Source organism: Leiobunum rupestre, chromosome 4, assembly GCF_980474605.1.
Source record: "Leiobunum rupestre chromosome 4, qqLeiRupe1.1.hap1, whole genome shotgun sequence".
Lineage (NCBI taxonomy): Eukaryota > Metazoa > Arthropoda > Arachnida > Opiliones > Sclerosomatidae > Leiobunum > Leiobunum rupestre.
The window spans coordinates 69,246,474-69,273,300 of record NC_143387.1 but is presented as its reverse complement, the minus strand read 5'-3'; the positions used below and the strand labels follow the sequence as shown (position 1 = coordinate 69,273,300).

The window sequence follows — 26,827 nt, the reverse complement described above, 5'->3', positions numbered from 1 at the left end:
ATGGCTCTATTACACCCGCATTCGAATGGATGTGTGAACTCTGAATTGGACCTTTTTCAAGTTCCGTTAACGCAGACGGGGATCATAGGAGGTGAATGGGTCGAATACAATCCCATTTCCAGTATTTCCAACAATTCAGCGCTAACTTTCTGCGTTAGTGGGAATTCAGAGACGTATATAGATTTGTCGCAAACTCTTTTACACGTACAAGTTGATGTCACGAGAGAAGATGGCGAATTCCCGAGAGACGCAGTAATCGCGGCTGATGGTACCGTAACTACTGCCGCTGATAATATAGCACCTGTAAATTTGTTTTTACAAAGTCTTTTCCCCGAAGTTCATTTATTTTTAAATGAAAAATGCGTTACGCCAAGCGCTCAGAATTACCCATATAAGTCGTATTTTCAAACAACATTAACATTTGGAGACTCGGCTAAAACGAGTTTTCTGACCAGTTCTTTATTTTATCACGATACGCACGGAAAATTCAACGATTTCGCGAACAATAAAGGTTTCGTCAAAAGAAGGCATTTCGCGCAAAAAGGAACGATTGATATGATTGGAGGTCTACATTTGGACATTTGTCAGCAACCCCGCTATCTTCTTAATTTAGTGGATTTAAAATTTGTCTTTGGAAAACCAAACGTTGAATTTTGTTTACATTCTGACATGAAATGTAAACTCAACATAAAAATGGCCTCCCTTTATCTCAGAAAAGTTAAACTTATTCCCGAAATCCCTCTGTCACATGCTAAAGTGTTGCAAATGGCGAGAGCTAAGTACCCCATCACGCGTACCGAGTGTACATCATTCTCCATTCCGGGTGGAAACCAAAGCGTAGTTCAAGATCATTTATTTACTGGTCAAATTCCAAAAAGAGTCGTTATTGGAATGGTTAAACAAACGGCGTTTTTGGGCGAATTAAAATCATCCCCGTATAATTTTCAACATTTTGATTTAAATCATATTGGTCTTTTTGTAGACGGAAATTCCGTCCCCCATAAACCGCTTACTCCGAATTTTGCGGGGCATAGTTATATACAAGCGTACGCTAATTTATTTCTTCAGACCAATCAATGGGGTATAGACGAGGGTAACCAATTATGTCGCGAAGCCTTTGTTGGTGGAAACTGTCTTTTCGCCTATGATCTAACAGCTGATCTTATGAACAACGCTTCCCATTTTCACCTGGTTAAAAACGGAAATTTGAGACTTGAAATAAAGTTTGCGAAAGCTTTACCCGAAACCATCGCAGTCATCGTATACGCCGAATTTCAAAGCCTTATCGAAATTGATAACAACAGAACCGTCTTATTTGACTAAAAACAATGGATACGATACAACTAACTAAAATTATGGAAATGGATAAATTCACGAAAGACCTTTTCCGTAGCGTGTTTGCAGCTGATCAACTACCAAAACACGTGATATATTTTCCGTCTCTCTACATCGTAAACACTGATACGTCACAGGGCGAAGGCGAACATTGGGTGGTGTTATATTTCTCTAACGAAAAGGTTACAGGTATTTCCCTGAAATTCGAGTACTGAAAACAGATGGAGCGAAGTATTAATTGTTTTTGTTTTTGTAGAATTTTTCGACAGTTTCGGCAACAGTCCGGATTTTTTCCCTTTTAATAATTTTGTCGAAAGAAACAGTGCGACAGTGACGTTTAATTCTATGCAGCTACAGGAAACTGGGAGTACCACGTGCGGGGGGTTCTGCGTTTATTTTTCTCTTAATCGGTGTAGAGGAATAAGACTATTTGATATTGTGTCTAGATTTTCTAAAAATAAATCTGTTAATGATAAAATGGTTAAGGAATTCATGTATTCAAAATATTCAATAAATTTTCAATGATAATAAGTTTTTTTATTTATCAACACTTTACAAAAACTAAAAACAATTTAGAAAATGGATTTTTTTACACGTTACACTCGAAACATATATTTCACTTAGGTCTTACGTTTTAGCAAATCTATCCAATGGTGACCATACGATAGAGTTCTTATTCCGTCTCCCAAAATGTATCGTTTATTGTCGCAAGGACTTAACGAGAGTTTGTTTTGAGTGACTGTAAACAGTTGGTGTTTATCACTTACAATCCGTTTCATGGAATGTGTAAAAACACGGGTTTGGAATAAACAGTTTCGGTAATGCGCGTGGCGTATTTCTTTTTTCACGACTTGTCTGCACACTCCTTTCGCTACTTTCTTTTCTCCATGTTGGAACAATATACTGTATAATTTCGGACGCAATCCCACGAAAGACTGTATAGGAACCCCTGAAAGTTCGTCTTTCATTTTTCCCATGACTTTTTTATTTACTTCGGAGTGAAGGAAATGCGACTGAGGATAGTCCGAAAAGTCGAATAAGTGGGAATCCCTTTTCAAGTCCGCGTAGACGTCTTGGGTCTTGATGTCATATGTGAGGGAGTCCGTGTCGGTAAAAAGTAATCGAGCTTGATCCCCGTAGGTCTTCTTAATATAATCATAATGAAATTGATACATGATCAGTTTGGATAGATCTAATACCGTGAACCCCGTATAGATCGGCTTGTTCAAGGTTAGAGACTTTTTCTTGAGCTGAATACCGACAAGTTCTTGGTGAAAGATTGTAAATTTTTCAAACGCCGGGCTGCTTGCCTTTTTGATTGCCTTCTCGGGTGTTTGTACAAGATGGAAATCAATGCGGTTTCGCAGATTCTCCATAGTCTTTCCAAAGGTTGAATTATTTAGTAATTTAAAGAAATTTTTTTCAAAGTTATTTTGGGCTTGTTTTCTTTTCTCGGTGTTGAATTCGATGAAAGGTCGTAGCCACTGAGATTGGTTGAAAGAGAGTATTTTATGAACTTTGGTTAGTTTCATACCCTTGGAAACGTAATATTTAAGGTTTCTGTAGTGCAATACGTATCGTTCCTTATCGAGGAGGTTAGGTACAAGTTTGGGGAGCGTGTCTTTGGCCGGGAGATTCAGTTGTTTTAGCATTAGTTTATAATAGGAAGAAAATAAGTCAGTGGTTACGACGCGAGATTCGGGGGCCAGCGGATTACAATTATGATCCTGGTGTAGTTCTTCCGAATAGTGTAGATCTACTTCCAAAATGAACCCGTAAGGAGAATCGTCGGGTAGAGTTAGAACGTGTTTTTCAGTGTACACCAGAAGATCTGATACTGGAACCCACGCGAATTGGCCGGTCGGGAGGTAATCAATCATGGCAAAACCGTATAAATTGTTACAATCATAGTACATGATGTAATTAGACGGTTTGTCTTGATTATAGGTTTCCGGGAGGTACGGGTTATTTGCCTCAGCGTTTCGATGGCTTATCATTGACACACCGCCTCTGATTCCACGCTCGATGAATAAATGCATATCAGGGTCAAGCAAAAGTTCTAATCTAACTTTTGTCATTCGAAGGGCGCTTTCCCAAGCGAAACCGGGTATGGTGTAGGCGTGGCAACAATCTAGGTTGTAGTATTCTACGCACATTGCGCGAAAACTCTCAAAAACGTCCGCCAGTTGTAAGGTATCAGCCTGTACATAAAGATCGTGAAGTTCTCCTACGAAGTTAGAAAATAAACAATTAATTTCTTTCACCGTATACTTAAGCAGTATATCGTACCTAAATTTCGAATATTGAAAACGTTCCAAACTTGACGAACGGTTTCGTAATCCTCGTCTGAGATGTCTTCTCCTATAAGTGAATTATGGAAGGCCTCTTTTGAGGGGAGAACCGTTTCTTCAAATCTTTTTACGTCGTCCATGTAGTCATACGGATACGTCAATTTTTTCAGTAAAAATGGGACTTGGTACGGGGGATAAAAAGAGTTTAGGATTGGAAATTTGACCGGACCACCACTAGCCAAATTAGAGATTAAGGTTGAGAGACTCTCCGGAAGAAATCGGTAGGAATCCAGAAACCGGAGTCCCCCGAATGAAAAGGAAATGTAGTTTTCCGTATTTGAGGGGATGCAGGTAATGTCTTCGTCTTTAAACAGACCAATGCGCTGCATAATCAGGTGAGCGTCATACCTGCAATAAATATTACAAAGTTAACACTATTCTAAAATTTTAAAAGAATTAAGGAATTACCTGCTTAAATTGTGCAGAAAGACTGGCGTGAATTTCCCGACACGTAATTTCAAGTTACAGGAATTATGAGCCACCCCTCGAAAACGACCTAAATTAAAAAAAGATGATTTATTTTAAAATATTTTTAATTATTTACAAACTTTTTATACCGGAAAAATGGCAGTGATCTCTAACTCCCGGGTCTTCCGGTGTGATAACTCCTTCGCAAACATAACAAGTAGTCGCAGTTCGGCATGCTTCCTCTTGGGCGGGAGTTAGATCCATAGGAACTATTTCCTTTAGTAAATCCGTGATTTTCTGTCGTTCCATTAATAGACTTTCCAGAAATACGTCGATGGAATCCATCCCGCGATATGTAACTGGTGCATTCGGCTTTCCTGTTAAAAAAAAAGAAAAACTTTAGTAATTGTTGAAATTTGTTTTTCAAATATTTCTCACCGTCCGGTCCTACAACAACGTAAGAAAAACCGCACGCAACATGTTCGCTAAGTTTCGTTGTGGATGACAATTTCGAATCCGGGAGACATGTATGTATTTTATCTATTATTGATTCAAAATCGGCGTAAATCACGTATGGAACCTAAAAGTAATAAATTTGAGAACAGGAGCTAATAACATTTGATTGAATTCCTTACCTTTTGCTGCCATTCTATTTTCTCGAATTTTAATATCGGCTTCTTGAAGGGCATCTTAGTCAACTGCGGACCATGTACGTTACAATTTTCTACGTGTTTCCTATGGTTTGTTTCGGAGTGCATACCCGAAAAACGATGTAGACAATATCTGCATACATGCACCTTTCCATTGTGCTTCGTGAAATGACTAACTAAGCGGCTTAAGTCCGTTATTAAGCAGAAATGATCGAAATCTCCAGATTTTAGAAAAAGTAAGTCAATCTGACGATTCTCCGGGGCCTTATGGTCACTGATATATAAAGGGAACACCTCCTCGTCATACCCGAAAATATTTATTGAAATGTCATTTTTCACTTCAATTTTCTTTAGTTTGTTAATATTTAATTGAAAAGGGAAATCGATGTCGCACAAGTCTAATTCATTCTCGTATTCCTCGTATTGTCCCTTTCTTTCCGGGTGAGCACTTGCCGGGTATAATTTTGCGAGCAGACACCATAAGAAGCATTTGTCATCTTCGGATTTGATATTTAAGACTCCTCTCTTACTTAATTTCGGAGGTATTTCAATGTAACATCCTGCGACAAGTGGCTGATATGAAATAATATCTAATTGGAAAAACAAGATGTGATCAATCGTCCAACCACTTCCCGCGTCTTGAAATTCTTCCATGGCCCTCGAAATCTCCTTCAATCCCGCGTCGATTTGACCCGGGATAACGTCAGATGTTAGTATAGCTTGGGTTCTACTTCGGAAGTATGGTAAGGCTTCAACCGTCTGACCATCCGGTAATTCATGTTCATATCTCACGCGAATAAACATGTTCCATTTAATCCCCCGCTTCTTACTCAAATGGTTTTCCAAATATTTAATTAAAGCAGGTTTGATTGAATTAATTAAAATCTCGGGGTCCGTGTGCGTAATACGTGGCATATAACGTGAACTGACCAAGGCGTCTTCAAGAGCTCCGAGTTCTTCGACGTCCCCTTCAAAGTCAGGTTTCCCGTCATCCATCGGTTCTTCTTCTTGAGGCGACGGCGAATTTTCTTCTTGCTGGGATGTGCCCGCTTGGGGTGAGCTCACTTCGGAACTTGAAGATTCATTCGTGTGAATCCGAGAATGCCGAATTAACCCCGATCTACGCGCGAAACTATTTTTACACTCCGGGCAAACATGTTTTCTTTTCGAATGTTGTTCCCTGATATGTCGATTTAAATTATTTCTCCTCGTGAACTTATTCGAGCAAATGGGACATTGGAACATTTTTTCGCCTCTTAATTGAATACGGAGAGAACTCCCATACTAACTGCTCTACTCAAATGAAGAGAGGAGCGAATCAGGGTTAGACTATATATCGGTTTTCTCTAGGGTGTACTTTGATACCCAAAACCTTTATGGAATATCTGGGTGTTTAGGTAGAAGAAAATATGATCCAAAAGTACCATCAAATTAATCTCTCCTTTCTAGTATCATTCCCTCCATTTCATTTCGAAAATGGAATTCAATCTATAGAAATGTAAGAAATCTCATTTCAATTTTCTGGAGTATTAACTTTATATTTTCAGAATTATTTGAGTGAAGAGTAAGCTTACGGTAATTTAGTATGTTTATTATTGATATGAAATAAATATAAGGAATTTATATATTTTTATTTTAAATCATCCTGGTTATACAATTTTATTTACATGTCATAGCTTCCCTCCATCGCGTCTTTCACTATTTGTTCTAAATCTATTAGGTCGTCTAAATCATTAGGGAAAACCACTTTTTTCGGTTTCTTCTGCTGACCTGTCACTGTAGACGAGGTCTTTTTTTTACGCTTTTCGGGTTTGGAAGATGACGGTCTTGAAGAAGATGATGAAGTGGTGGAGAGCGCCAACGGATGAGCCCTCGAAGTAGAAGGTAAAGACAAAAGAGATTCCAATGAAGGTGTGGAAGTTGAGGACGCTAAAATAGGAGCGACTGATGCTGAAGCTTCTATGTACGATGCCGATGAGGATGCGAGAGATGCCGATGACGATGTGGAAGCGAAGGTTGAGACGGTCGGTGTGTTATTGAGGGAAGACAGAAGCATTGAAGCCATGAGGTCCTCCTCGTGGGAGATAGAAAGATCCCGCTTCTCTATCTATTTAAGACTAATTTCATTAATACAGGGTCTGATATGTAAAAACTAAGAATGGAAACCATGGACATTACTTACTGTTATTAACTGCATCAGGCAGGGTCCAAGTGCATTCCGAATATTCCCTATATTCGGGTGATACGCTAGATGTACGTCAACGGTACATCTCGTTTCGTCCGGGTGGAAATTAACCCAGAACCCTTTGTGATGCTTCCTTAGAATTACCACGAACATGCGAAATGAAAGATCGGGCAGTTCGGGCCTTCCGGGAATAGGTCCCAAAGCCACGGTGTAGCGAAGAACTGCGACGGCTACTTTTCGGTCAAGAGGCATTTCACTTCGAATCGACATTGTGAATATAATTCTTCTTATCTCGACACGAGTTTTTATACTCTTCGAAATAAAAACAATGGTACCAAAGGGCATAACGCGTTACCCTAGTTAATTTATTTACCTTTGAACAAAATGTCGGTGTATTTATTTTTGACGATTGTCTCAAAGTGACACGTTACTCAACGGGTCTCGGAATTTTAAACATACTTAGGTATTGAATTTGTTTTATTTTTTCTATTAAACAATTTGCAATAGAATCCTCGAGACTAACCATTCTCCTATCTGGCGACATGCGAGAATTTTAAACATACTTAGGTATTGAATTGGTTTTATTTTTTCTATTAAACAATTTGTAATAGAACCCTCAAGACTAACAACTCTCCTTTCTGGCAACATGCGAGGTTTCCTCAACTAGTACGGCGCAGCGACGAGTCGCTCTTAATGCAACCGAAATTAGAAACCGCGGATGTGTTAAAAGGCTCCTTCCTTATATTATGATTAACGACATTTGTTTTTATTAGAACTCAAGATTTTTATTATTCAAAACAAACTATCGCATTTTTCCATGATTTGATTTTAAAGGCCTTAAATAAAGCACAGTTTACATTATAAACATGGTATTTACATTGTAGTGGACATATATCTGATAGTCTAGTAAAATTAGGGCATCCGATATCTTCTATATTCACTATCTTCGAACCGAAAAGTTCTGAAAGGAAAGACGCTTTTTCCAACCCTTTTGTGTAGAAGCGCCTCGCTTTTGACAAAATGTCAGGAATAATTATATCCAAATCCGCTTTTACGTATTCCCCTTCATTCCATTCCATTCCACAGATGTTTCGTGAAATCCACGCACACTGTCGTCGGTCTCGTAAACATAGTTCATGGTAGGAGAATGGTGCTCGGAAAGAATACACATTATTTTCCCCAGTCTCTGCAATGATATAGGCCAATTCTTTGAGAACGTACTGTCCATTCGCTCTGAGAAAGTTCACTTCCAAGATACATGTTTTTTCCGACGACCTTTTAAAAAAAAAACGCTCTTTGAAAAACAAGTCTTAAAAACAATACCTTTAAAAGTTATAGAAACTTACATTGTTAATGTTCCAAGATGTGGTACTCAAGCGGACAAAATTCTGAATAAATTCGGAGTAACAACGACGTCCCTTTATATAGTACCTAAATACGACCAAACGACCTTCGTGTAAGTCAGTGTGGATTAAATACGAATTACTCCCCGTTATTTTAATATTGTATGTTTTTAAATTTCAAATATTTCGATGGAGTACGTGTTTAGACTTATTCCTAAAAGCGATTATATTCGACGGACGACGGATATTGGAAACCACGTTAAATAACTCATATAGGATCCCTTTCCGGCAAAGGGAGAAACTCCGTAACCGAGGATCCGTTTTTCAAGGTCTACCGTTCTTTCACTTTACATTACTTCTCGTCGCCTCTTTTAGCCTCCACTTGAATTCGCTCCCCGTTATTTTAAGCATATAGCTAATGTTTCGTCTCTCTCGCCGTAAAACACGTTCAAGGTACATTCCCTCTGCGTAAAGAAATAGGAAGCCGCCTATTTAATAAGCTCGGTATTCTACGCCGCATTGAGGCTTCGGAAAGTCATTATTTCAACGGACTTTTTCGTACTTTGTCTCTACCGGCGCCGAGCTGGGAAAGAGAACGAACTCGAGTCGGTGATTTTTGCTCCACGTTGATTCTCTATGGAGGAGATCCACGTTCAATTCTTATGGGGGCAGATCCACGCATGATCCTTATGGATCCCCATAGGGATCATAGATCCACGTGGGGCTCAACTCTCATTTTCTACCTACTGATAAGGATTACGCAAAACAGAAAAGAAATATTTACAATTCAAGAAGAGCGAAACCTAGCCGGTCATACTATTATTATATAATTTTAAAAATGATGTAATTTTTTTTATAAAGTTCCGCTGTTTTTTTAGTTCAAACATTTCGATAATTGAGATACTGGAAAATGAAGTAAAATATTGAATTTAAACACTTTCAAATCTAAACAAAAAGTTAACTTTTTATATTTCAGGATGCAAAGTCTGTTAGAACTTAGGTGTTTCACAATGTGTCGAAACCAAAAAAGGAAAAATATATTTTTGTAACAAGTGTTTTTTTTTTGTTTGTTGTAACCGTGTCGAATTTGGTTCGGAAGCAAAGCGTTAGTGTAAAAACCCCAAAAACGAGTTGAAGGAAGGCATAAGCTTTCTAGCAGAGCCCCGATTCCCAGAAAAGCCCGTTAACCGGACCCGAACAATAAGAGTGGAAAAATTGGGAAGTAGGCCTGGAGGGTAAAAATACAGGTGCGCCTGAGAAGACGCTCGAAATTGAAGAAGGATATTTTTGGAGAAAAACTTAAGTAGTAAGACTTCGTAGAGAACCAAGTTCGACAAAATAAGCGCTCCCATAAAATCAACCATTACCTATTAAACTATTTTATATATTTTCAAATAAGAACGACTTTTTATTTAACTTCCAAACCAGAGTTAAGTTAAAATAACCTCAGTCAAAGTTCCCGAGTTATTTTATGGTGCCGAAACCCGGGATGGTTGGATAATAGAGTTAATTAGTATACAGTTGAAAGTAAAGTTAGAAAAATTAAGTTTAATCGGTCATCGTAAGTCAAGAAAAATGGAAGATTTAGAGAGACTTAAAAAGTTAAGAGCTACGAAAAGAACATTAGTCACCAAATACGTGAACAAAATCACGACCGATCTGACGAGTACTCCGGTCGATATAAGGAGTCTACAGAAGAGTTTGGTACATCTAAAAACTAGGGAGGAAGAACTACAACAACTGGACCAGCAGATATGCCCCAAGACGAAAATCGAAGATTTGGATGCTGAATTAGCCGGTACATTAAAGTATGAAGAAGAGATTAATGACGCTAGAGATGAAGCTGAAAATGCTATTGATAACAGCCTATCCGCGACAGCTAGTACGATAATCGGATATCAGTCGCCGAGGGTCACTCATCAAACAGGAGTTACGATCCAGAATAGAGCACAGCCAGGAGGACCACCTACACCAGGAAGTCTACCTCCCCAAGGACCACCTGGACTCGGAAATCAACAAAGTACGAACGTCGGAGGACAACAATTAAGTGTCGGTAATATTCAAGGTACGAGCATCGGAATTCAACAAAGTGCGAGTGTCGGAAATAACGCGATAGGTTCTCGGTTAAGACTTCCCAAAATAAATCTCGAGTCGTTTCACGGTAACCCAAGCAAGTGGCTGTGTTTTTGGAATCTATTCGAAACCACAATTCATCTCAACGGATCGCTAACTAAGGTAGACAAATTCAGTTATTTGAAGTCGTATTTAAGCGGCGCCGCTGCGAACGCCGTAGCCGGATTAGCATTAACAGAAGTAAATTACGACAAGGCAGTTGGCATATTAATAGATAGATTTGGTAGAGACGACATAATAATTAACGCCCACATGAATAACATTTCGAATTTGACGCCAGTTAGACGTTCCACAGATTTATCAGCTGTGCGCGCATTTTATGACCATTGCGTAGTAGAAGTAAGAAGTTTAGAGTCCTTGGGTAGAGCAACTGATGGAGGTTTCCTCCATCATATTATAACCAAGATGATTCCGTATGAATTAGCGCTTGAGTACAGTAGGAAGTTGGACCAGAATAGCCAGTTAGTTGTAGAAAACTTATTAGAATTCATTCGAAAAGAATTAGAGAGTAGAGAGCGAGCTCAAGCCTTCACAAGGATGAACGAAAGAGCCTCGGAAAGCGTAGTAAAAGATAGTCTAAAAGATAATTCTAAGGAATATAAAAAAAGTAAACAAGATGTCGCGAGATGTTTGATAGACGGTGGCAGTCAAAGGACTTTTATAAGGAGAGACTTATCCGAAAGTTTAAAGTTGCCGGTTATTGGAGAAATCAAGTTAAATTATTTTCCATTCGGAGCCACCAAACCCACCTCTATCATGACAAAAAGAGTCCAAGTAGAAGTTAAGAGTATACATGACAACCAGTCTTTACTATTAGAAGCGATCGAAACACCAGAAATCAGCGCCGCTAAATCCAGATTCCGAGTCAAGAGATTAAGAAACATTTAGAAGAAAAGAATTTGAAACTAGCTGATGATTTAAAACTAAATTACCCAACGAAAGGGGAAATAGGATTGTTAATAGGATCGGACAATTACTGGAAGGTTTTCAATACCCAAGTACCCGTAGAAAGATTAAGCGAATCATTGGTTGCTATGGAAACCACATTTGGCTGGGTGGTCCAAGGACCTACTTCAACAACTTGCCTATACCTGAATTCACAAGTCGAAGAAGAAATTCAATCGAGTTCCATAAATCTAATTTTAGAATCAGATCGAGAAAGTAAAATCGGAGACGGACTAAAAGCATTTTGGGAAGTAGAATCCTTGGGAATTACAGAGTCGGGAGAAAAAGAAGTAAATGGGAGCCACCAAGAAGCGATAACCAAATTCGAAAAGACAATCGAAAAAATAGATGGACGATATCAAGTCAGGCTACCTTGGACAGAAGATCACCCGAATTTGGCCAACAATTTCAACATGGCTAAAAAGAGACTAGAAAGCCTCTCCCGAAGATTCCGAAGGAACCCTCACTTATTCGAAGATTACAGGGCAATAATCGAGGACTACGAGAAGAAAAACATAATAGAGAGAATCCCAGAGGGTGAAAACGAACCAGGACCAATATATTACATTCCACATCAGCCCGTAATAAACCAAGAGAGAGCGACGACTAAAGTCCGCGTCGTTTTCGACGCCTCGTCGAGGGAAAAGAACGAAGTATCATTGAACGAATGTTTATTACCCGGTCCAAACCTCAATCCAGATTTACTTGACGTCCTGCTAAAGTTTCGAATCAAGAGAATAGTCATTACGTCCGACATTGAAAAAGCGTTTTTGCAAATAGCTATAGCTCCAGACGATAGGAACGCGTCAAGGTTTCTGTGGAATCCAGACCCATGGAATCAAACGCCAGGAAAAGTCATAACCTACAGGATGACGAGAGTTCTCTTTGGAGTGACTTCTAGTCCCTTCCACCTAGCTGCGACCATCAAATTTCATATAAAGGGTTACGAGCCGAGATATCCAGAAACATGTCAACTTCTGGATCAAGACCTATATGTTGACGATTTCATCACGGGAGCTGACGAAGACACGATGGCGTATGAGAGAGCGAAGGAAGCGAAAGAAATCCTATCAGCGGCAAAGATGAATTTAAGGAAGTGGAAAACCAATTCGGAGGCACTTCAACGAAGAATCAAGGAAGAAAATTGGGAGGGCAATCCGACAACGGAGAGTACCACAAAAATAGTCAATCCCAAGTCAGATAAAGTTTTAGGCATGATGTGGAACCATATCAAAGATACATTCACGTTCAACGTTGATTCTCTAATGAAAGACTTGGCAAGATTCAACGACACGAAGAGATGCGTTCTACAGTCAGCAGCGAGGGTATTCGATCCACTTGGTCTAGTAACTCCATTTTCGATAAGAATAAAAATAATCTTCCAACAGGTTTGGGTAGCAGGAATAGATTGGGATGACACTCTACCAGAAGAATTAATCAAGGCATGGAATTGTTGGCGATCAGAACTCCCAGACCTAGGACTGATTTCCACTCCACGACATTGCCTATCGAACCAAAGAGAAGGCGATATACAAGAAAGAGAGCTACACTGTTTCTGCGACGCGAGTGAAGCAGCGTACGGAGCGGTAGTTTACGCCAGAATCAAGACATTGGAGGGCATCATTTTTACTCAGTTGGTCACATCCAAGTCCAGAGTCGCTCCGTTGAAGAAAATAACACTCCCAAGGCTAGAGTTATTGGGTGCACTAGTTGGAGCGAGGCTGACCAAGGCAGTGAACGAGCTGTTCAAGGCGCCCCAGGAAAAAATGTTCCTTTGGTCAGATTCAAACATAGTCATACACTGGATTCATGGACTAACCCGAAAATGGAAACCGTTCGTAGCCAACCGCGTCGAGGAAATTCAGAGTATATTCGAACCTCAAGCGTGGAATCACTGTCCCGGAAAAGACAATCCCGCGGACTTGCTCACCAGAGGAGAAAAACTATCGGATTTAGTAAACAAGGAAGCCTGGTGGAAGGGACCAGAATGGCTAAGGAGAGAACGCGAAAAATGGCCTTTAAAAGGGGTGAAGGAATTGACCCAAGAAGAAAAAATTGAGTTGAACTTAGACCATGAAACTAGAAAAAACTACATAGAAAGCGTCCAAACCGTAGTAAACATCAAACCTTTAGATCAAGATCAGAAGCAAAGAATTGCATTAGAAAATTACAGTTCGCTAAAATTTCCAGTAAGAGTATTTGCCTGGATGAGGAGATTTACAAGAAATGCGAGAGAGAATGCCATAAAAAATTTAAAGCCACTATCGGCCGAAGAAATTCAAGAATCAAAGGATTATTTCATAAGAAAAACGCAAGGTGAAGCATTTTCAAGGGAAATAGAAGACCTCAGAAAAAATAGGAAACTAAAAAAACCATCTGAGATAATAGAGCTTAATCCGTTTCTTGATGAAAAAGGAATTTTACGAGTTGGGGGACGCCTTCACAAGTCCTCAGATTTAAATTACAACGAGAGACATCCAATTATTTTGCCAAAAACCCATAAATTAACAAAATTTATAATTGATGAAGCGCATTTAAGAGTTTACCACCAGGGACTAGCAAACACATTAGCGCAGGTTAGAGAAAATTACTGGATTTTAAAAGGAAGACAACAAGTCAAGCAATGCGTAAATCAATGCCTAAAATGTCGCGCTTGGAACGCAAAGGCTCTACAAGAAGAAACAGCACCTCTGCCTAGAGATCGAATTACGCAATCTGCTAGTTTCGAGGTAACAGGGGTCAACTTTGCAGGCCCGTTATACATTAAGGGAGAAACAAACCCCAAGGTTTATATTTGCTTGTTTACGTGTGCCGTTACACGTGCCATACATTTAGAGTTAGTCAAGGAAATGTCAACTGCCACATTTATTTTAGCGTTACGTAGGTTTATATCTAGAAGAGGTTTAGTAAGAACGATATATTCGGATAACGCGCTAAGTTTCAAAAAAGCAAATAAAGAATTAATCACGATTTGGAAGAACATCTGCAAGAAAGAAGTATACGAATATTTCGGTCAACACGGAATTACGTGGAAGTTTATCGCGGAACGGTCCCCTTGGTGGGGTGGGTTTTACGAGAGGCAGGTAAAAACCGTGAAAATCGCGCTAAAAAAGAATATCGGAAGAGCATTATTAAACTTCGACGAGTTGCAAACCGTTATCGCGGAAGTAGAGGCGGTAATAAATTCGCGGCCGCTTACGTACCAGTACAGTGATGCCGGAGAACCAGTCGCGTTGACACCAGCCCATTTTCTAGTCGGACACCGTCTGACGTCATTGCCGCCAGACTCAAAACTAGACCCATCAACCAGTATCAAAAGAATCGAAGCAGTGAAGAGGTATAAATACCAAGAAACGCTTCTAAATAGGTTTTGGAGGAGATGGAAGCAAGACTACCTATTACAGTTAGGATCAGCGCATCAAGTGGATTTAAACAAGAAGGGTTCGATTAAAACCGGAGAGATAGTTCTAGTGAACGAAAGAAATCAACCACGTCAACAATGGAAGATGGCTAAAATAGAAGAAGTGTTTGCTGGACGGGATTCGAAAGTGCGGTCTTGTTCACTTAAGTTGCCAAATACATCTATGATTAGAAGGGCCATAAATCTACTATATCCTCTTGAACTTAATTAGACTGAATTAACATGAACTAACTATAAGGATAGTTCATGGTGGGGAATTTGTTAGAACTTAGGTGTTTCACAATGTGTCGAAACCAAAAAAGGAAAAATATATTTTTGTAACAAGTGTTTTTTTTTTTGTTTGTTGTAACCGTGTCGAATTTGGTTCGGAAGCAAAGCGTTAGTGTAAAAACCCCAAAAACGAGTTGAAGGAAGGCATAAGCTTTCTAGCAGAGCCCCGATTCCCAGAAAAGCCCGTTAACCGGACCCGAACAATAAGAGTGGAAAAATTGGGAAGTAGGCCTGGAGGGTAAAAATACAGGTGCGCCTGAGAAGACGCTCGAAATTGAAGAAGGATATTTTTGGAGAAAAACTTAAGTAGTAAGACTTCGTAGAGAACCAAGTTCGACAAAATAAGCGCTCCCATAAAATCAACCATTACCTATTAAACTATTTTATATATTTTCAAATAAGAACGACTTTTTATTTAACTTCCAAACCAGAGTTAAGTTAAAATAACCTCAGTCAAAGTTCCCGAGTTATTTTAAAGTCAAATGAAATTCGAAAATCTTTGGCTCAGGGTGATCCACCTTTTCCTTATAAAGTGGCAAAAGCTTTGGATTGGAAAATTTATCGAAATGTTGAATTAGATTTGTGGAACGAAGTGAAAAAAGGTTAATCACCTTAATTTTAATCATAGAATTTTTAGCACTAAATTTAATTTAAACGTATAGAACAAATGCGTAATGATCAAATGGTGGTTCCAGACATTGGTCCAGGAGTTAAGTGTCTGGTAATTAAATTACAATCAGTCTTAGGAAATAAGACATCTCAACTTATGCACCACTTACTTTCAGCTCCAATTGGACAATTCCAAGGAAACATTTGACGTGCATATACAAGAAATGTCTCGAAATGAGGGCTCAGTTTTGGTGTTTATTGAGGAACTGGGAGAAAAGTAGAGAAAATGCACATTAGAAGTTTTTATAAGCAATTTTCCAATACCAAAAATTTTCATTTTCCAGAAAACGTGTGCCATTTACAAGTCTGACCCCATTGCCCATACCTATTTACAAAGGTATAAATATTTGGTTTGACTTTAAAACTGAAAAATTGCACTTCTAACATTTCCATTTAGCAATTGCAATGCAAGGATTCACAAACAACAAAGGTTCAAATGTATGGGAATATTTAAAAAACTTCCCCCAAGTTTATGGTAAAATATTTTCAGATATTTTCATCACAGAGATGATGAAATGTAATTTGATAAAATTTAAATAGAGAAAATGAAAGCACCCAAAAGAAGATCGAAAAAGGGAAGCTATCAAGATTTTCAGATGGTCATTCCATTTTTCCAAAGTTCTTCTCTGCTAAAATTAACACACTCCCAAGTTCTAACCTCTCCAGTAACTAATGATCAAGAACCTAAGAATTTAGATTCAGAAGGTCCTGAGGACGTTAATTATAGTCAAACTGTTCTTCAGTCTTGGAGCGTTTCCCAAGCAACTGCGGCTCTACCGATAGGTATAGCATTACAAATTGATGATTTGTCATATTTTGGAATTTCAATCAATTTTATTTTAGGAAAAGAAGTGAAAAAAGCTAAAATTTATGCGAGTTAAATGAAGAATACAAGTATGACTGTTTCTAAGATGTCAAAACCCTATGAGACTAAATCAACTTTTCTAGCCAAGTCTACAAAAACAATGGTACTAATAAAATTATGAAATTTTGTTTAAAATAATTCTAAAGAGCCGATAAATTTTAGAAAGTTAACATCAAAACCAAGCATAGGTCACAGAAAAAGCCACCTGTAAAAACTACAAAAGTTACTGCAAGCAACATAGGCGAAGTTACAAATCCAGCATCGCAAATCGTGGCGTTATCCCCTCCAATGATTCCAATTGAAAATTACATTATCCCAACCTACTCAAATGGGGAGACTACCTATGGAACAAACTATTCAACTACCACAAATACATTAACCCCCAGTTTCGAAGCTTCAAACTCAACATTGTTCCCAGTCTGCAACTACACTTACCCATTTTACACTATGGGAGAATATTCTCTAGTCTTTTTTGTTGAAAGTTACCACATGTAACCAAAAGTAAAAACTTATGTTTAACAAGAATGAAAACTTTTTTATATACCCATCATTGAAGAGATTGCAAACTTTGATGCAACAATTCTTTAAGTACTCTGTTTCTCTGCTCAGATTTTTCTATGCATTGAGTCATTTGCTCTTCAGCTATGCTAGCCCCGCCTAAAATTACCACATATTTCCATCATGACAAATTCCAAACAAGGCCAAATATGATCCCTACCATATTTATGAATACCACACAGTTCAACCTGGTTTACTATGATTGTAAAAGTACCTTGTGCTATTTGCTCTTCCTCATCAGTAGGATCAATAATAATTTTACTAAGTTAAAATTAGAGTATTATTTTGCGTTAAAACTAAGAGAGGAATCTGTATTACCCATTCTCAACCATAGCAAAGGTACAAGAGAAAGGTTCACTATATATCTTTAAAGATTCCGTCAAATTATCTTCCACCGAAATAAAATCATTTGCTTCAGCATTTACATTTACTTTCGGCAACTTAGCTGTAGATATATTTGGGTTGGTGTATAAGAGAAAATTAACTGATATTAAATTTCTTACTGGTATGTAATGCTCCTAATAAGGCTAACAAAGCGGCATCCATTATATTGCCATCATAGCTTATTCAAATTATGTCAATGAAAAGACCACACCAGCTAAATATCAAATGTAATAATTGAATAAAGAACCGTATATTGTTTCAGGAAACTTGAGTTAAAAATAACTACCTTACCTGACTTTACGCATAAGTCTTCAGCTTTAATGCACTTTGAACTACAAGATTTTGATTTGATATTAATAAAAATTTCAAAGTCAATTGGATATTTGAAAATGGAGAATTACTTGGAAATGGTATCCGATATAATTTGTGTTAAAACCTGAGCTTGTTCACTAGGGGGCCCAGGACGAAATCTAGATGAACATAACTGCGATAAATCTACATTCGGGACTTAATTCAAAACTAGCCATTAGTTTTCCAATTCCTATTCAATTTATGTTAATAATTATATCTACCAATTATTCCTAAATGAGCTTTATCAGGTGCTGGGTTTGATTATTCCTAAATAGGTTTAATTCACATATAGCTCAATTTATATTTCCTATTTTAGTACTTTTAACTCACAGCTTTCACACCGCAAATGACAGTTGTATTTCCAAATTTAACAAGGGCGGAGCCATCAGCAGTTTGAATACTATCTTAACATAATTAACTGGTCTTAATTTTTTTTACCAAAGACATTAATTTTGTAAGAATAAACCTACTGATATTGATTGTGGTTGACCGAACTTTTAATAATTCACGATTATCTGGCCTTATATTTTTGTCCTAATATAAAATTAAATTTAAAAAGCATTATGAAGAATGTCTAAGACTGAAATGCTTACCAAAAAGTACTGATAATACGACTGCGGATCTACTGCCCTAACAATAAACAATTCTAGTTTATTGTTCGTTCTATAAGGGATAAATAATAACACGATTTATCCATTAGAAAAAAAAACAAGTTCGCCAAGAAGGCGATAATATTATTTCATTGCACGGCGCCAAAAGAGTGTCATCCCGCCTGGGGAGCTGAAGCCGCATAATCTCGCGAGAGCCCGGATTAGGCTTCGCCTCCCTGAGCGCGTAGGAGGTGGCTCGGGTCTGCCAGGAATCCCACCAAGCACTGGTAACCACTTTACTACACACAGATTTCAATTCGGAGAGCGTAGCCGGGAGGAAAAAGTCCACCTTGGAGGGGCGCGGAAGACTAGTGACGTCCGCGAGACCGTCCGCCGTTTCATTGCCCACTACGCCGACGTGAGCCGGACACCACAAAAGAGTCACTGAGTAGGAGTACCCGTCGCATAAGTCATGAATAGTGGTGATTACCGGATCATTTGAACATCATAAGCTCGCTTTTGGAGTCGGAGCAGAGGACTATTGAACTTGCAAGATGAGCGGAAGCATATGAAAGTGCCAATTGAATTGCCAACAGCTCTATCCTGTTGGTGAAATGGCCGGCATCCACCAAAGACCGAGCACCGACCCCGAGAGAAGGAATGGCGAAGGCGGCACCCCCGACTGCCGAGTCCGGGGCGAGAGACCCGTCAGTAAATAACTGTCACGTCTTTGGCGTAGATGTCGAGCGTCGCAAGCAACAACTGTCGCAGCGCGTCCGAGCAGAGGTCACCTTTGCGAGTAGTTAGCCAACGGGAGATGACCGTCACCTTGGGTGGTTCACAAGGAGGAGTGGACGTGGGAGTAAGGCGCGAAGGGCTTGGCCACAGACCCAGGCGGCAATATCGTCGGCGTGTTCCCCTTGGGAAACCTGTCTCTGGCATAGTTTAGGGATCCCGTCCAACATTACAGTGAAGAGGATGGGGCTGATCAAGCTGCCCTGAGGAACGCCTCTCGTGACGAGGTAAGTGGCGGAGAGCGCACCATTGACCCTAACCTGATAGATCGTATCCTTGAGGAAGTCTTCCACCCAACGAAGAATATTGCCGGTAAGACCCCGGCGTTGGAGTTTGTAGAGCAGCGCCTGGTGGTGAACACTGCCAAAAGCGTCTTTCAGATCTAAGAAGACTGCAAGGCAGTGATTGTTCGTAGCGAGAGCACCTTGGGCTGCCATAGCAAGGCGGATCGCATTGTCGGTCGCTCGACGCCCACGTCTAAAACCCGATTGCTCTGCAGGCAGAATCGCGTTCTGGTCTAGGAACCAGACCAGTCTGCCTAGAACCAGCTTCTCGTAAATTTTGCCGAGATTAGGAAACAGAGAGATAGCGCGGTAAGACGTGGCATCGGGGGGGGGCTTCTCAGGCTTCAGAATGGGGTGCAAGACAGCATGTTTTCAACGAGAAGGCATGATGCCCTCCGCCCAAAGGCTGTTATAGAGCGCTAGGAGTGCCGTTCGGAAAGCCGGAGTTGAGTTCTTTATGATGAGGTTGGAGACGTTGTCCTTCCCCGGGGAGGTGTTGCGAAGACCGGAGAGGACCTCCGACTCGGAGGTCCGCTTCCGAGAAAGGGACATTAGGTGAAAACTATTCGTCAGTCCAGAACCGTTCGGACTGCCCCGACGCAGACTATTCGCCGGATATAGAATTCTCGGACAGTTCGGGCGCAGACTATTCGGTCTCGAGAACCAGTTTTCGGATCGTTCGGGACTATCCAAGCAGTTCTTACTCAAAAGCAGGTACTGGCGAGAACCCAATTCCAAATAACTGAAAATTCGTCTGCATATTGCTCCGCGTAGAATCTAGTCTCAACTAACACTTGTCGCTATGGAAGTTATCCGATGTTATTTACATACATTGTGTGCCCATTGTATTTTCTTAGGCCGCGGTAAATATTATTTAATAGTTTTTTATTCATTATCCTTAAGCTAAATCGATTATATTTCATTTTGTTTTTAAATCTCAGATAACAATAATTAATTCTTGACTGACTGCGTATAATAAGCATTGTGAAATTAACAAGTATTATTATAGAAATTAGATGGGTTAAGCCTGTGGTACAAACTGTGTACCGAACTTGTAGGAGTGAAGATAGTTTTATCGCGTACAGTCTACACTCCTACAAGTTTTCTACAGCTGGCTAAACTAGTCTATGTATATCTACTGCAACAAGCATTGTGATATTAATAAATGCCAAAAATTCAGTATTATTTTCAAAACTAGCCAGGTATATCCTCCACAAGGTTTTGAATATTTAGTTATTGCCTTCAGAAATCCCAACGAAGGTTTGGGAACAATTAGAACATCCCCTACATGTTTTCAACAACTTGGTAATCCTGTGTCTTGTAAATAAGGCAAAGAAGTAAGCAACTATGAGGGGATTAAAATGTAAAAAAGTGAATAGTAAAAACAAATAAAATTGGTTTGCCTCCAAATGGATTTTCATTTTACTTTATCGCTATATTTAAGAGTCTACAAGTACAGGCCAACCATAAAACAAATTAACACAATATTGGTTGATGGATCAATGGTAAATATCCTTTATTTTCTATAAAAATTGACAATTTACGGTTATACCAGTTTTATTGTTTTTCCTTTGCTCAAGATTTGTTTTAAAATATGCCCTGAATTAGATTAAAGAGTTCACTAAAATCCCCTAGAAATTAGGTAAATCTGATATCTGTTCAAACCGTCCCTTTAAGCCTTCTTTATCTTCTGACTATCGAATTATACTTGCAGACACATAATAAAAAAATTTATTGAGTTTTTTAATATGTTTCTAACACTGTTTTATGTTATGTTGAATCTGTCTGAAGTTTCATGGAATGATACACTACAATGTATTCCGTGCAAAAACTTGGAAGTTCCAGTGCGGGATGCTCTCGTCTCTCACCTCGATATTCTAAATGACGGTCACGATTACGACCTCATCTTTTTGGATCTTCAGAAGGCGTTCTACACGGTTTCCCACTCTCTACTGATGTCTAAACTGCGTGCCTTGGAAGTACCAGTTCTTCTCCTCAACTGGGTTGGATCCTTTTTATCTGACCGCTCTCAGCGTGTCTGCTACCGAGGTTCAAGGTCATCCTGGCAGCCGGTCTCGAGCGGGGTCCCTCAGGGATCCGTCTTGGGTCCGGTGCTATTTGTGATATTCATCAACGATCTACCTCTTACTGTGAAGAACTCGCTAATACAACTGTTTGCAGACGATAGCAAACTTGGTAATCGTATCCGTACCTGCAAAACGATCTCTGCGGTGTGGAAGCCTGGGCCAAGGAAAACGGCACGAGTTTTAACGCGGGCAAATCCACTATCTTGCACCTCGGCAAAACGAACCCACAGTTCGCCTATTTCTCGATGGGGCAACCTCTGAGCTCCAGTGCTCAAGTTCGAGATTTGAGGATACAAGTATCACGTCTCTTAGGTCCAACCGTCCACGTACGAGCTGCGGTCGCCAGGGCAACGCGTGTACTATTTTTGCTTAAACGCTCTTTCTCTCGCCTGGACGAAAAATCGGTTAAAATACTCTTCAAGACATACGTCAGGCCGCACCTCGAATATTGTTCAAGTATTTGGAATCCTACCTCAATAAAAGACTCTGATGCTATAGAACGAGTTCAACGGAAAGCCACAAAAATGGTTTCACGTTTTCGCGGGTTTTCATATGAAGATCGCTTGAGGCGCCTAGGCATGCTGTCACTGCAATCGCGCCGTCTACGGGTGGATCTAGTGGAGACATTCAAACTTGTACATGGCCTTTACTCTATCAACCCGGACATTTTTTTCCGTATAACTTGAGTGGCCGAAATGCTCCAAAAATTTTCAAGACTCGATGTGCTTCCACAATTCGGCGAAATTTCTTCACCCAGCGGATAGTTATAACCACTGGAATTCCCTCCCTACTTTGGTTAAAACGCGTTCCTACGTCGGTGCTTTTAAAAACAAATTAGACAAACATATGGGTTGGGATAGAACTTCACGGTGTACTTCTTTCATTGTACCTCATTGTAACCATTGCTTTAAATGTATTTCTTTGTCGCTGATGCTGGCCCAATAAGCGTCCACGCTTGTATATATTCCAGTTCAATAAATTCTATTCTATTCTAACAAACCAGAGGAATACTAATAGACGTTTATCTGGTGACAATACCCGTCTTCCACTCCTTATAATTATGTTACAATTTTATTTAAACAATTACAATATTAAGTAATGAAACATCCCTGAAGAATGTTCAGATACTATGAGCTACCAAATTCCCTGACTAGCTCTTCGTAAATGATATTCCTAACTCTAAACATACTCTTAAATTCAATATCATGATAACGATTAACAATTAAACTATCATAATTCATTATACTCATTCGGAAATTTAATTTTTATTTTAGGGCTGCGTTCAGAAACGCTCACCGGTAAGTCCGCTGAGTCACCGGTGACACCGGTGTTTTACTGAACGGCATTTTAATTTCGGGTATTGACGTCACGATAGTCATCGGTGAGACACCGAAGTCACCGAAATAATAGTCGGTTTTTCCGATGACTGACGTCATTACTGACGTAAAACTACTATTAATGCTACGCTATTTTAAAAAACAACGATGACTGAATAAAAGCGTTCAGCAACTTACGACGTCATTATGACGAAAAAGCTCATCGGTGGAAAATATAAATCCATCGGTTTTTTTTCCGTTGACTGTTTCTGAACGTACCCCAGGTTAGACTATTCGTGATCTAGTCCCGAACTGTCCGGGATATTTTGCTGACGTCAGAGCTCAGTCCTGAACAGTTCTTTGAGCAGTCCAGGACTGGCGAATAGTTTTCACCTATTGTATCTCGCCGGTGGCTGCTCCAAAAGTGGTTCAGGATGGTATTTTTGTTTCGGGCCGGGCGTTGGCTGAGGATGGGTATCCGCTCTAACAGACTGCGCGAGGCCCTCTGTGACTTGGGCTTGATCCGTTTCCACCTTGTCTCCATTGTTCAACATAATGAGCTTCCGTGGACGCGTGCCGGTCTTGAACCACCGAACTTGAGACCAGACCTGAGTCAAAGGAGTGTGAGCGTGTAGTTCTCCAGCGTCGAGATGGAGCCACAATACTCCTTTTTGGCCAGATAATGGAGCGGAAAAGGGGAAGGGACGTGAGCATGCGCCAAACACATTCTTGTTTCTTTTAGACGCCATATTTGAAATCGCGCCAGCTATTTTGTATGGGAAAAATTCAGGGGTAACTTCGAAACACAAATTATTAAATGAAATATGGTTTGGTGCAGCATCTTTGGTTGTAAAAGTATTTATGGAGCTCAAGGAATTATATTTAATCGCTTTCCAAAGAAGCTAACTCGCCTTTGGGCAAGAATAAAACACGGAAAAAATTGGAGCCCAACGCCGAGTTTGCGGGTTTGTAGCAGACATTTTCGGAGCTTAGGATACTGACTGGATTCCAACGCTAAATTTACCATCTAGTATAAAATAATAATAAAAATAAAAGGCAGCTAGATAAGAAAAAATATATAATTGGTTAGTTACGATATATTAAATGAAATTGGTTCCTAAACTTAAGCCTTTTTAGTAACTTAAATTTCTAGAGATTATTCGATTATGCCTTCTTTCTAGGAAGAGTATAAAGTTTTTATGAATGAATTGGTTCACCAGCAAAGACTTTCACTACATTTTCATAATAATTACATGTCACTTGTAGAGATATAACCATAGAAGATAATATGGAAAACTATTCTAAAGAAGTTGAAAACTCGTTCCACCGTTCACAACCACAAGATAGTATTAAAAAGACAACCATATCACTAATAGAGAATTTGCATGAAAATTTTATCCAGAAATGAATGGAAATGTGCCTACGGAAGTTAACCTACTACCCGAGGCTTTTCGATTAAAGTTTTGTTCTAAAGGAATCCAGACAGACTACATGAACCTGAATTTGATAACCGAACTTTACGAGAGATATTAGAGTACTGAGAGAGAGGAAACAAGGAAGATTTGGGGAGTAGAAAAAATAAGAGGCAACGATGAAATCACAAAGTTTTATTATTATTTTAAAAAAGGAAGCTTTTTATTGTGGATTAATTTATCGCTGTCATGATGAGACTGAAAGTCCAATTCGAGTCTTAAATTTATTCCCGAGTCTACAATTGCAGTTGAGCCCAAGCTGAGCCTTATATTAGACAGAATCATTCCAAAAATTAAATCATGTTTAAAATTTGTACCGATGTAATTAAACATTTTTAAATATTACGAAGTAATTAACTAATTTTCTTCAAAAATGTTTTTTAAATTTCTAGATTTGTTGGTTTCTAACTTACAACAGGAGCTGTTTAATATTAACCAACAATATACCATAGAAAAATAGAATATATTTTACATTTCCATTTCACAAAATCAATGTTAGAAATCTCACAATTCTAATCTGAGTCAAATATTAATGTATAAAAAAAACTAAGAGAGCTTAGAAAGGAACTTTGTTTTAGCTGTATAATTTAATATCAAATTGAAATTATTTTTAAATTTCCTATAAAAATAAAATACAGGAGTTTAGAATTTTCAATCTCTTAAAACTTAAATCCTTAGTAATCCTAATGAAGTGGTTTGAGTAAACCATATCAGTTAATTTTCCACTCTGGTGTACCTTTCCATGTAAAAGAGTAGCGCACCTACATGACTCTGATGTTATAATATACATATGGATTTGTCTTAATTTTTTATTCGTATTTCTATAACATTTTGATTTTTAATTTGAATTTTTATGAAATTCAATTTATATTTCTGATGAGCTTTCTTAGGGTATTGAGCTTTCTTAGGGTATTGAGCTTTCTTAGGGTATCGAGCTTTCCTAGGGAATATTTTTGAATTTGTTTTTCAATGAAATATTTTATTATTGATAATTGTTGTTTTGAGGTATATTTTCTTATTTTTTTTTAAATTAATTTTTTATTTCTTTATTGGAGTACTATTTTATTGTGTTGTCAATCACTTACTAGGACCAGTTTTGGGGCCATGTAGCGAGTGTTTATAAAAGTTATTTTTATTGAACGCCTTTCTTCCAGGGGCTTCCCCTTTCGCTTTGTAAACAAGTGTAAAGTGTTATTTTTCAATAAAATTAACTATTATTTTACCAAAGTAAGCCTTATTTACTCAATTGAAAACGCAATTCTATTTTTTAAATTTTTATAAAATAAAATCAATACGTAGGATTTTACCTATGTTTTATATACAGTAGACGAAATGTAGGTATCAATCTCGCATTTGCGGAAGCATTCTTACTCTATAGGTGATAAGCTAGTTTTAAAAATTCCTCGAAATGAATTGAGACGAGGGAAGAGTTGCTCTTTGTTCGGTGCAGGGAACTAAGAAAAGGATTATCTCTCTAGGGGTCCCTCTTCACTCGGGTCCGCGCGACCGCCGAAAACTAGCCCAATTTTCTTTTCTACCCTCCAGCAGTTCATCCCCCTTTGGATGGAACACTTCTCGATATCTCGGTTCCTGTAACTTCAAGACACGCTGTCCCCTTTTCAAAACCGGCTGATCTCCCCCACCCTGCCTAACCTTGAAAGTAATTTTGAAAACTCCCGCAAAAATACGAGGTCGCCACCATGGACTAATTAATGTATACACAGGGACGGTCCGCATAGGAAATTTAGCGGCTAGCGATTGCTAAATGTGCCCTCGAGCGGCGATTGTGCGAACTAACGACAAACTGAGTCAAGGGGGATGGAAACGGGAGGAAAGGTTTAAGGGTACAAAAAAAAGCAGTCGCCTTGCCCGCGATGTTGTAAGCTCCACGTGCGTTTGGTAAATTAATTCATTTATATTAACAATTAAATTGATTGATATTAATTTTTCGGCCCATACATTCGAGACGTTATTCTCAATTTGTCCAGACAAAAAGAAAATTGAAAAAGTGGATTTAAGTGATTCCGATAATGGTAAATCAAAGATTTTTTTGGACAAGGCTTAGAAAAAGATGAACAGGAAAGGTATAAAGAAATCTTTCGTGTGTTCTTTATGACAATACTTCGAATCACTTTTACACGAAGGGTAAACACACAGCTTTTTACTCATAATTAATTTGTAAAACTACTTAAATAAATTAAAGCTCTTAAATCATACACCTTATTCAAATGAACGAAAAAAACTGTTTGTTTTTCAAATCATAAGCAGACGCCAACCATGGATTAAGCGCCAACATCGATAGACTCCAAGACTTGCAGATAGAGGGCAGCATCGTTTTTCCGTTTGATGACGTTTTGACTCGGCTAACTTTGCTTAAGGGGGGAGGAAAAGAGGGAACAGCATTAACAAGACTTA

At 38.9% G+C, this 26,827-nt stretch overlaps 7 protein-coding genes and 1 long non-coding RNA gene across 9 annotated transcripts; 3 read left to right on the top strand and 5 right to left on the bottom strand.

The window, feature by feature from the left end:
- On the top strand, positions 1 to 1,323 carry LOC149948872 (uncharacterized protein F54H12.2-like). The gene has a single exon (XM_090171174.1). The coding sequence runs from the start codon at positions 1 to 3 to the stop codon at positions 1,321 to 1,323; it is 1,323 nt and encodes a 440-aa protein (XP_090027300.1).
- Positions 1,324 to 1,933: 610 nt separating this feature from the next.
- LOC149948871 (uncharacterized) lies at positions 1,934 to 4,466 on the bottom strand. Of its 2 annotated transcripts, XM_090174034.1 has the most exons (5): positions 4,244 to 4,466; positions 4,095 to 4,182; positions 3,625 to 4,034; positions 3,053 to 3,562; positions 1,934 to 2,956 (listed from the first exon to the last, which is right to left on the bottom strand). In XM_090174034.1, the coding sequence occupies exons 1-5, from the start codon at positions 4,437 to 4,439 to the stop codon at positions 1,956 to 1,958; spliced, it is 2,205 nt and encodes a 734-aa protein (XP_090030160.1). In that variant the 5' UTR covers positions 4,440 to 4,466; the 3' UTR covers positions 1,934 to 1,955. The 2 variants fall into 2 exon arrangements, with proteins under 2 accessions (XP_090030160.1, XP_090030159.1); XM_090174033.1 differs by having other exon boundaries at positions 1,934 to 3,562.
- An 8-nt stretch (positions 4,467 to 4,474) lies between these two features.
- LOC149948870 (uncharacterized) lies at positions 4,475 to 5,989 on the bottom strand. The gene is made up of 3 exons (XM_090171173.1): positions 4,730 to 5,989; positions 4,533 to 4,674; positions 4,475 to 4,491 (listed from the first exon to the last, which is right to left on the bottom strand). The coding sequence occupies exons 1-3, from the start codon at positions 5,987 to 5,989 to the stop codon at positions 4,475 to 4,477; spliced, it is 1,419 nt and encodes a 472-aa protein (XP_090027299.1).
- A 417-nt stretch (positions 5,990 to 6,406) lies between these two features.
- On the bottom strand, positions 6,407 to 7,219 carry LOC149948869 (uncharacterized). The gene is made up of 2 exons (XM_090174035.1): positions 6,927 to 7,219; positions 6,407 to 6,851 (listed from the first exon to the last, which is right to left on the bottom strand). Exons 1-2 carry the CDS (start codon positions 7,197 to 7,199, stop codon positions 6,408 to 6,410), a joined length of 717 nt encoding a protein of 238 aa, XP_090030161.1. The 5' UTR covers positions 7,200 to 7,219; the 3' UTR covers position 6,407.
- A 4,220-nt stretch (positions 7,220 to 11,439) lies between these two features.
- On the top strand, positions 11,440 to 14,982 carry LOC149948868 (uncharacterized). The gene has a single exon (XM_090171172.1). It carries the CDS (start codon positions 11,440 to 11,442, stop codon positions 14,980 to 14,982), a length of 3,543 nt encoding a protein of 1,180 aa, XP_090027298.1.
- Positions 14,983 to 15,521: 539 nt separating this feature from the next.
- On the bottom strand, positions 15,522 to 17,728 carry LOC149948866 (exosome complex component RRP43-like). Its single transcript, XM_090174037.1, has 6 exons — positions 17,637 to 17,728; positions 17,452 to 17,578; positions 17,294 to 17,394; positions 17,120 to 17,232; positions 15,821 to 15,916; positions 15,522 to 15,759 (listed from the first exon to the last, which is right to left on the bottom strand). The coding sequence occupies exons 1-4, from the start codon at positions 17,677 to 17,679 to the stop codon at positions 17,123 to 17,125; spliced, it is 381 nt and encodes a 126-aa protein (XP_090030163.1). The 5' UTR covers positions 17,680 to 17,728; the 3' UTR covers positions 15,522 to 15,759; positions 15,821 to 15,916; positions 17,120 to 17,122.
- On the top strand, positions 16,001 to 16,671 carry LOC149948867 (uncharacterized). The gene is made up of 4 exons (XM_090173856.1): positions 16,001 to 16,047; positions 16,108 to 16,185; positions 16,251 to 16,493; positions 16,554 to 16,671. The coding sequence occupies exons 2-4, from the start codon at positions 16,116 to 16,118 to the stop codon at positions 16,589 to 16,591; spliced, it is 351 nt and encodes a 116-aa protein (XP_090029982.1). The 5' UTR covers positions 16,001 to 16,047; positions 16,108 to 16,115; the 3' UTR covers positions 16,592 to 16,671.
- A 70-nt stretch (positions 17,729 to 17,798) lies between the features above and the next one.
- On the bottom strand, positions 17,799 to 18,374 carry LOC149948865 (uncharacterized). The gene is made up of 5 exons (XR_016480717.1): positions 18,339 to 18,374; positions 18,199 to 18,272; positions 18,090 to 18,135; positions 17,919 to 18,024; positions 17,799 to 17,849 (listed from the first exon to the last, which is right to left on the bottom strand). It is a non-coding gene; the product is annotated as an uncharacterized LOC149948865 (long non-coding RNA).
- Positions 18,375 to 26,827: the final 8,453 nt, after the last annotated feature.

Coding starts and splice junctions, on each gene's coding strand:
- LOC149948872 (XM_090171174.1), top strand. CDS start 1: ATGGCTCTATTACACCCGCATTCGAATGGATGTGTGAACTCTGAATTG.
- LOC149948871 (XM_090174033.1), bottom strand. CDS start 4,439: ATGGATTCCATCGACGTATTTCTGGAAAGTCTATTAATGGAACGACAG. Junction 4,183..4,243: donor AGATCACTGCCATTTTTCCG/GTATAAAAAGTT, acceptor TTTTTAATTTAG/GTCGTTTTCGAGGGGTGGCT. Junction 4,035..4,094: donor TTTCTGCACAATTTAAGCAG/GTAATTCCTTAA, acceptor TATTTATTGCAG/GTATGACGCTCACCTGATTA.
- LOC149948870 (XM_090171173.1), bottom strand. CDS start 5,989: ATGTTCCAATGTCCCATTTGCTCGAATAAGTTCACGAGGAGAAATAAT. Junction 4,675..4,729: donor AAATAGAATGGCAGCAAAAG/GTAAGGAATTCA, acceptor TATTACTTTTAG/GTTCCATACGTGATTTACGC.
- LOC149948869 (XM_090174035.1), bottom strand. CDS start 7,199: ATGTCGATTCGAAGTGAAATGCCTCTTGACCGAAAAGTAGCCGTCGCA. Junction 6,852..6,926: donor GCCTGATGCAGTTAATAACA/GTAAGTAATGTC, acceptor AGTCTTAAATAG/ATAGAGAAGCGGGATCTTTC.
- LOC149948868 (XM_090171172.1), top strand. CDS start 11,440: ATGGAAACCACATTTGGCTGGGTGGTCCAAGGACCTACTTCAACAACT.
- LOC149948867 (XM_090173856.1), top strand. CDS start 16,116: ATGCAAGGATTCACAAACAACAAAGGTTCAAATGTATGGGAATATTTA. Junction 16,186..16,250: donor AAACTTCCCCCAAGTTTATG/GTAAAATATTTT, acceptor AAATTTAAATAG/AGAAAATGAAAGCACCCAAA. Junction 16,494..16,553: donor AACTGCGGCTCTACCGATAG/GTATAGCATTAC, acceptor ATTTTATTTTAG/GAAAAGAAGTGAAAAAAGCT.
- LOC149948866 (XM_090174037.1), bottom strand. CDS start 17,679: ATGGATGCCGCTTTGTTAGCCTTATTAGGAGCATTACATACCA. Junction 17,395..17,451: donor TTTGCTATGGTTGAGAATGG/GTAATACAGATT, acceptor ATTTTAACTTAG/TAAAATTATTATTGATCCTA. Junction 17,233..17,293: donor GTGTGGTATTCATAAATATG/GTAGGGATCATA, acceptor TGGTAATTTTAG/GCGGGGCTAGCATAGCTGAA.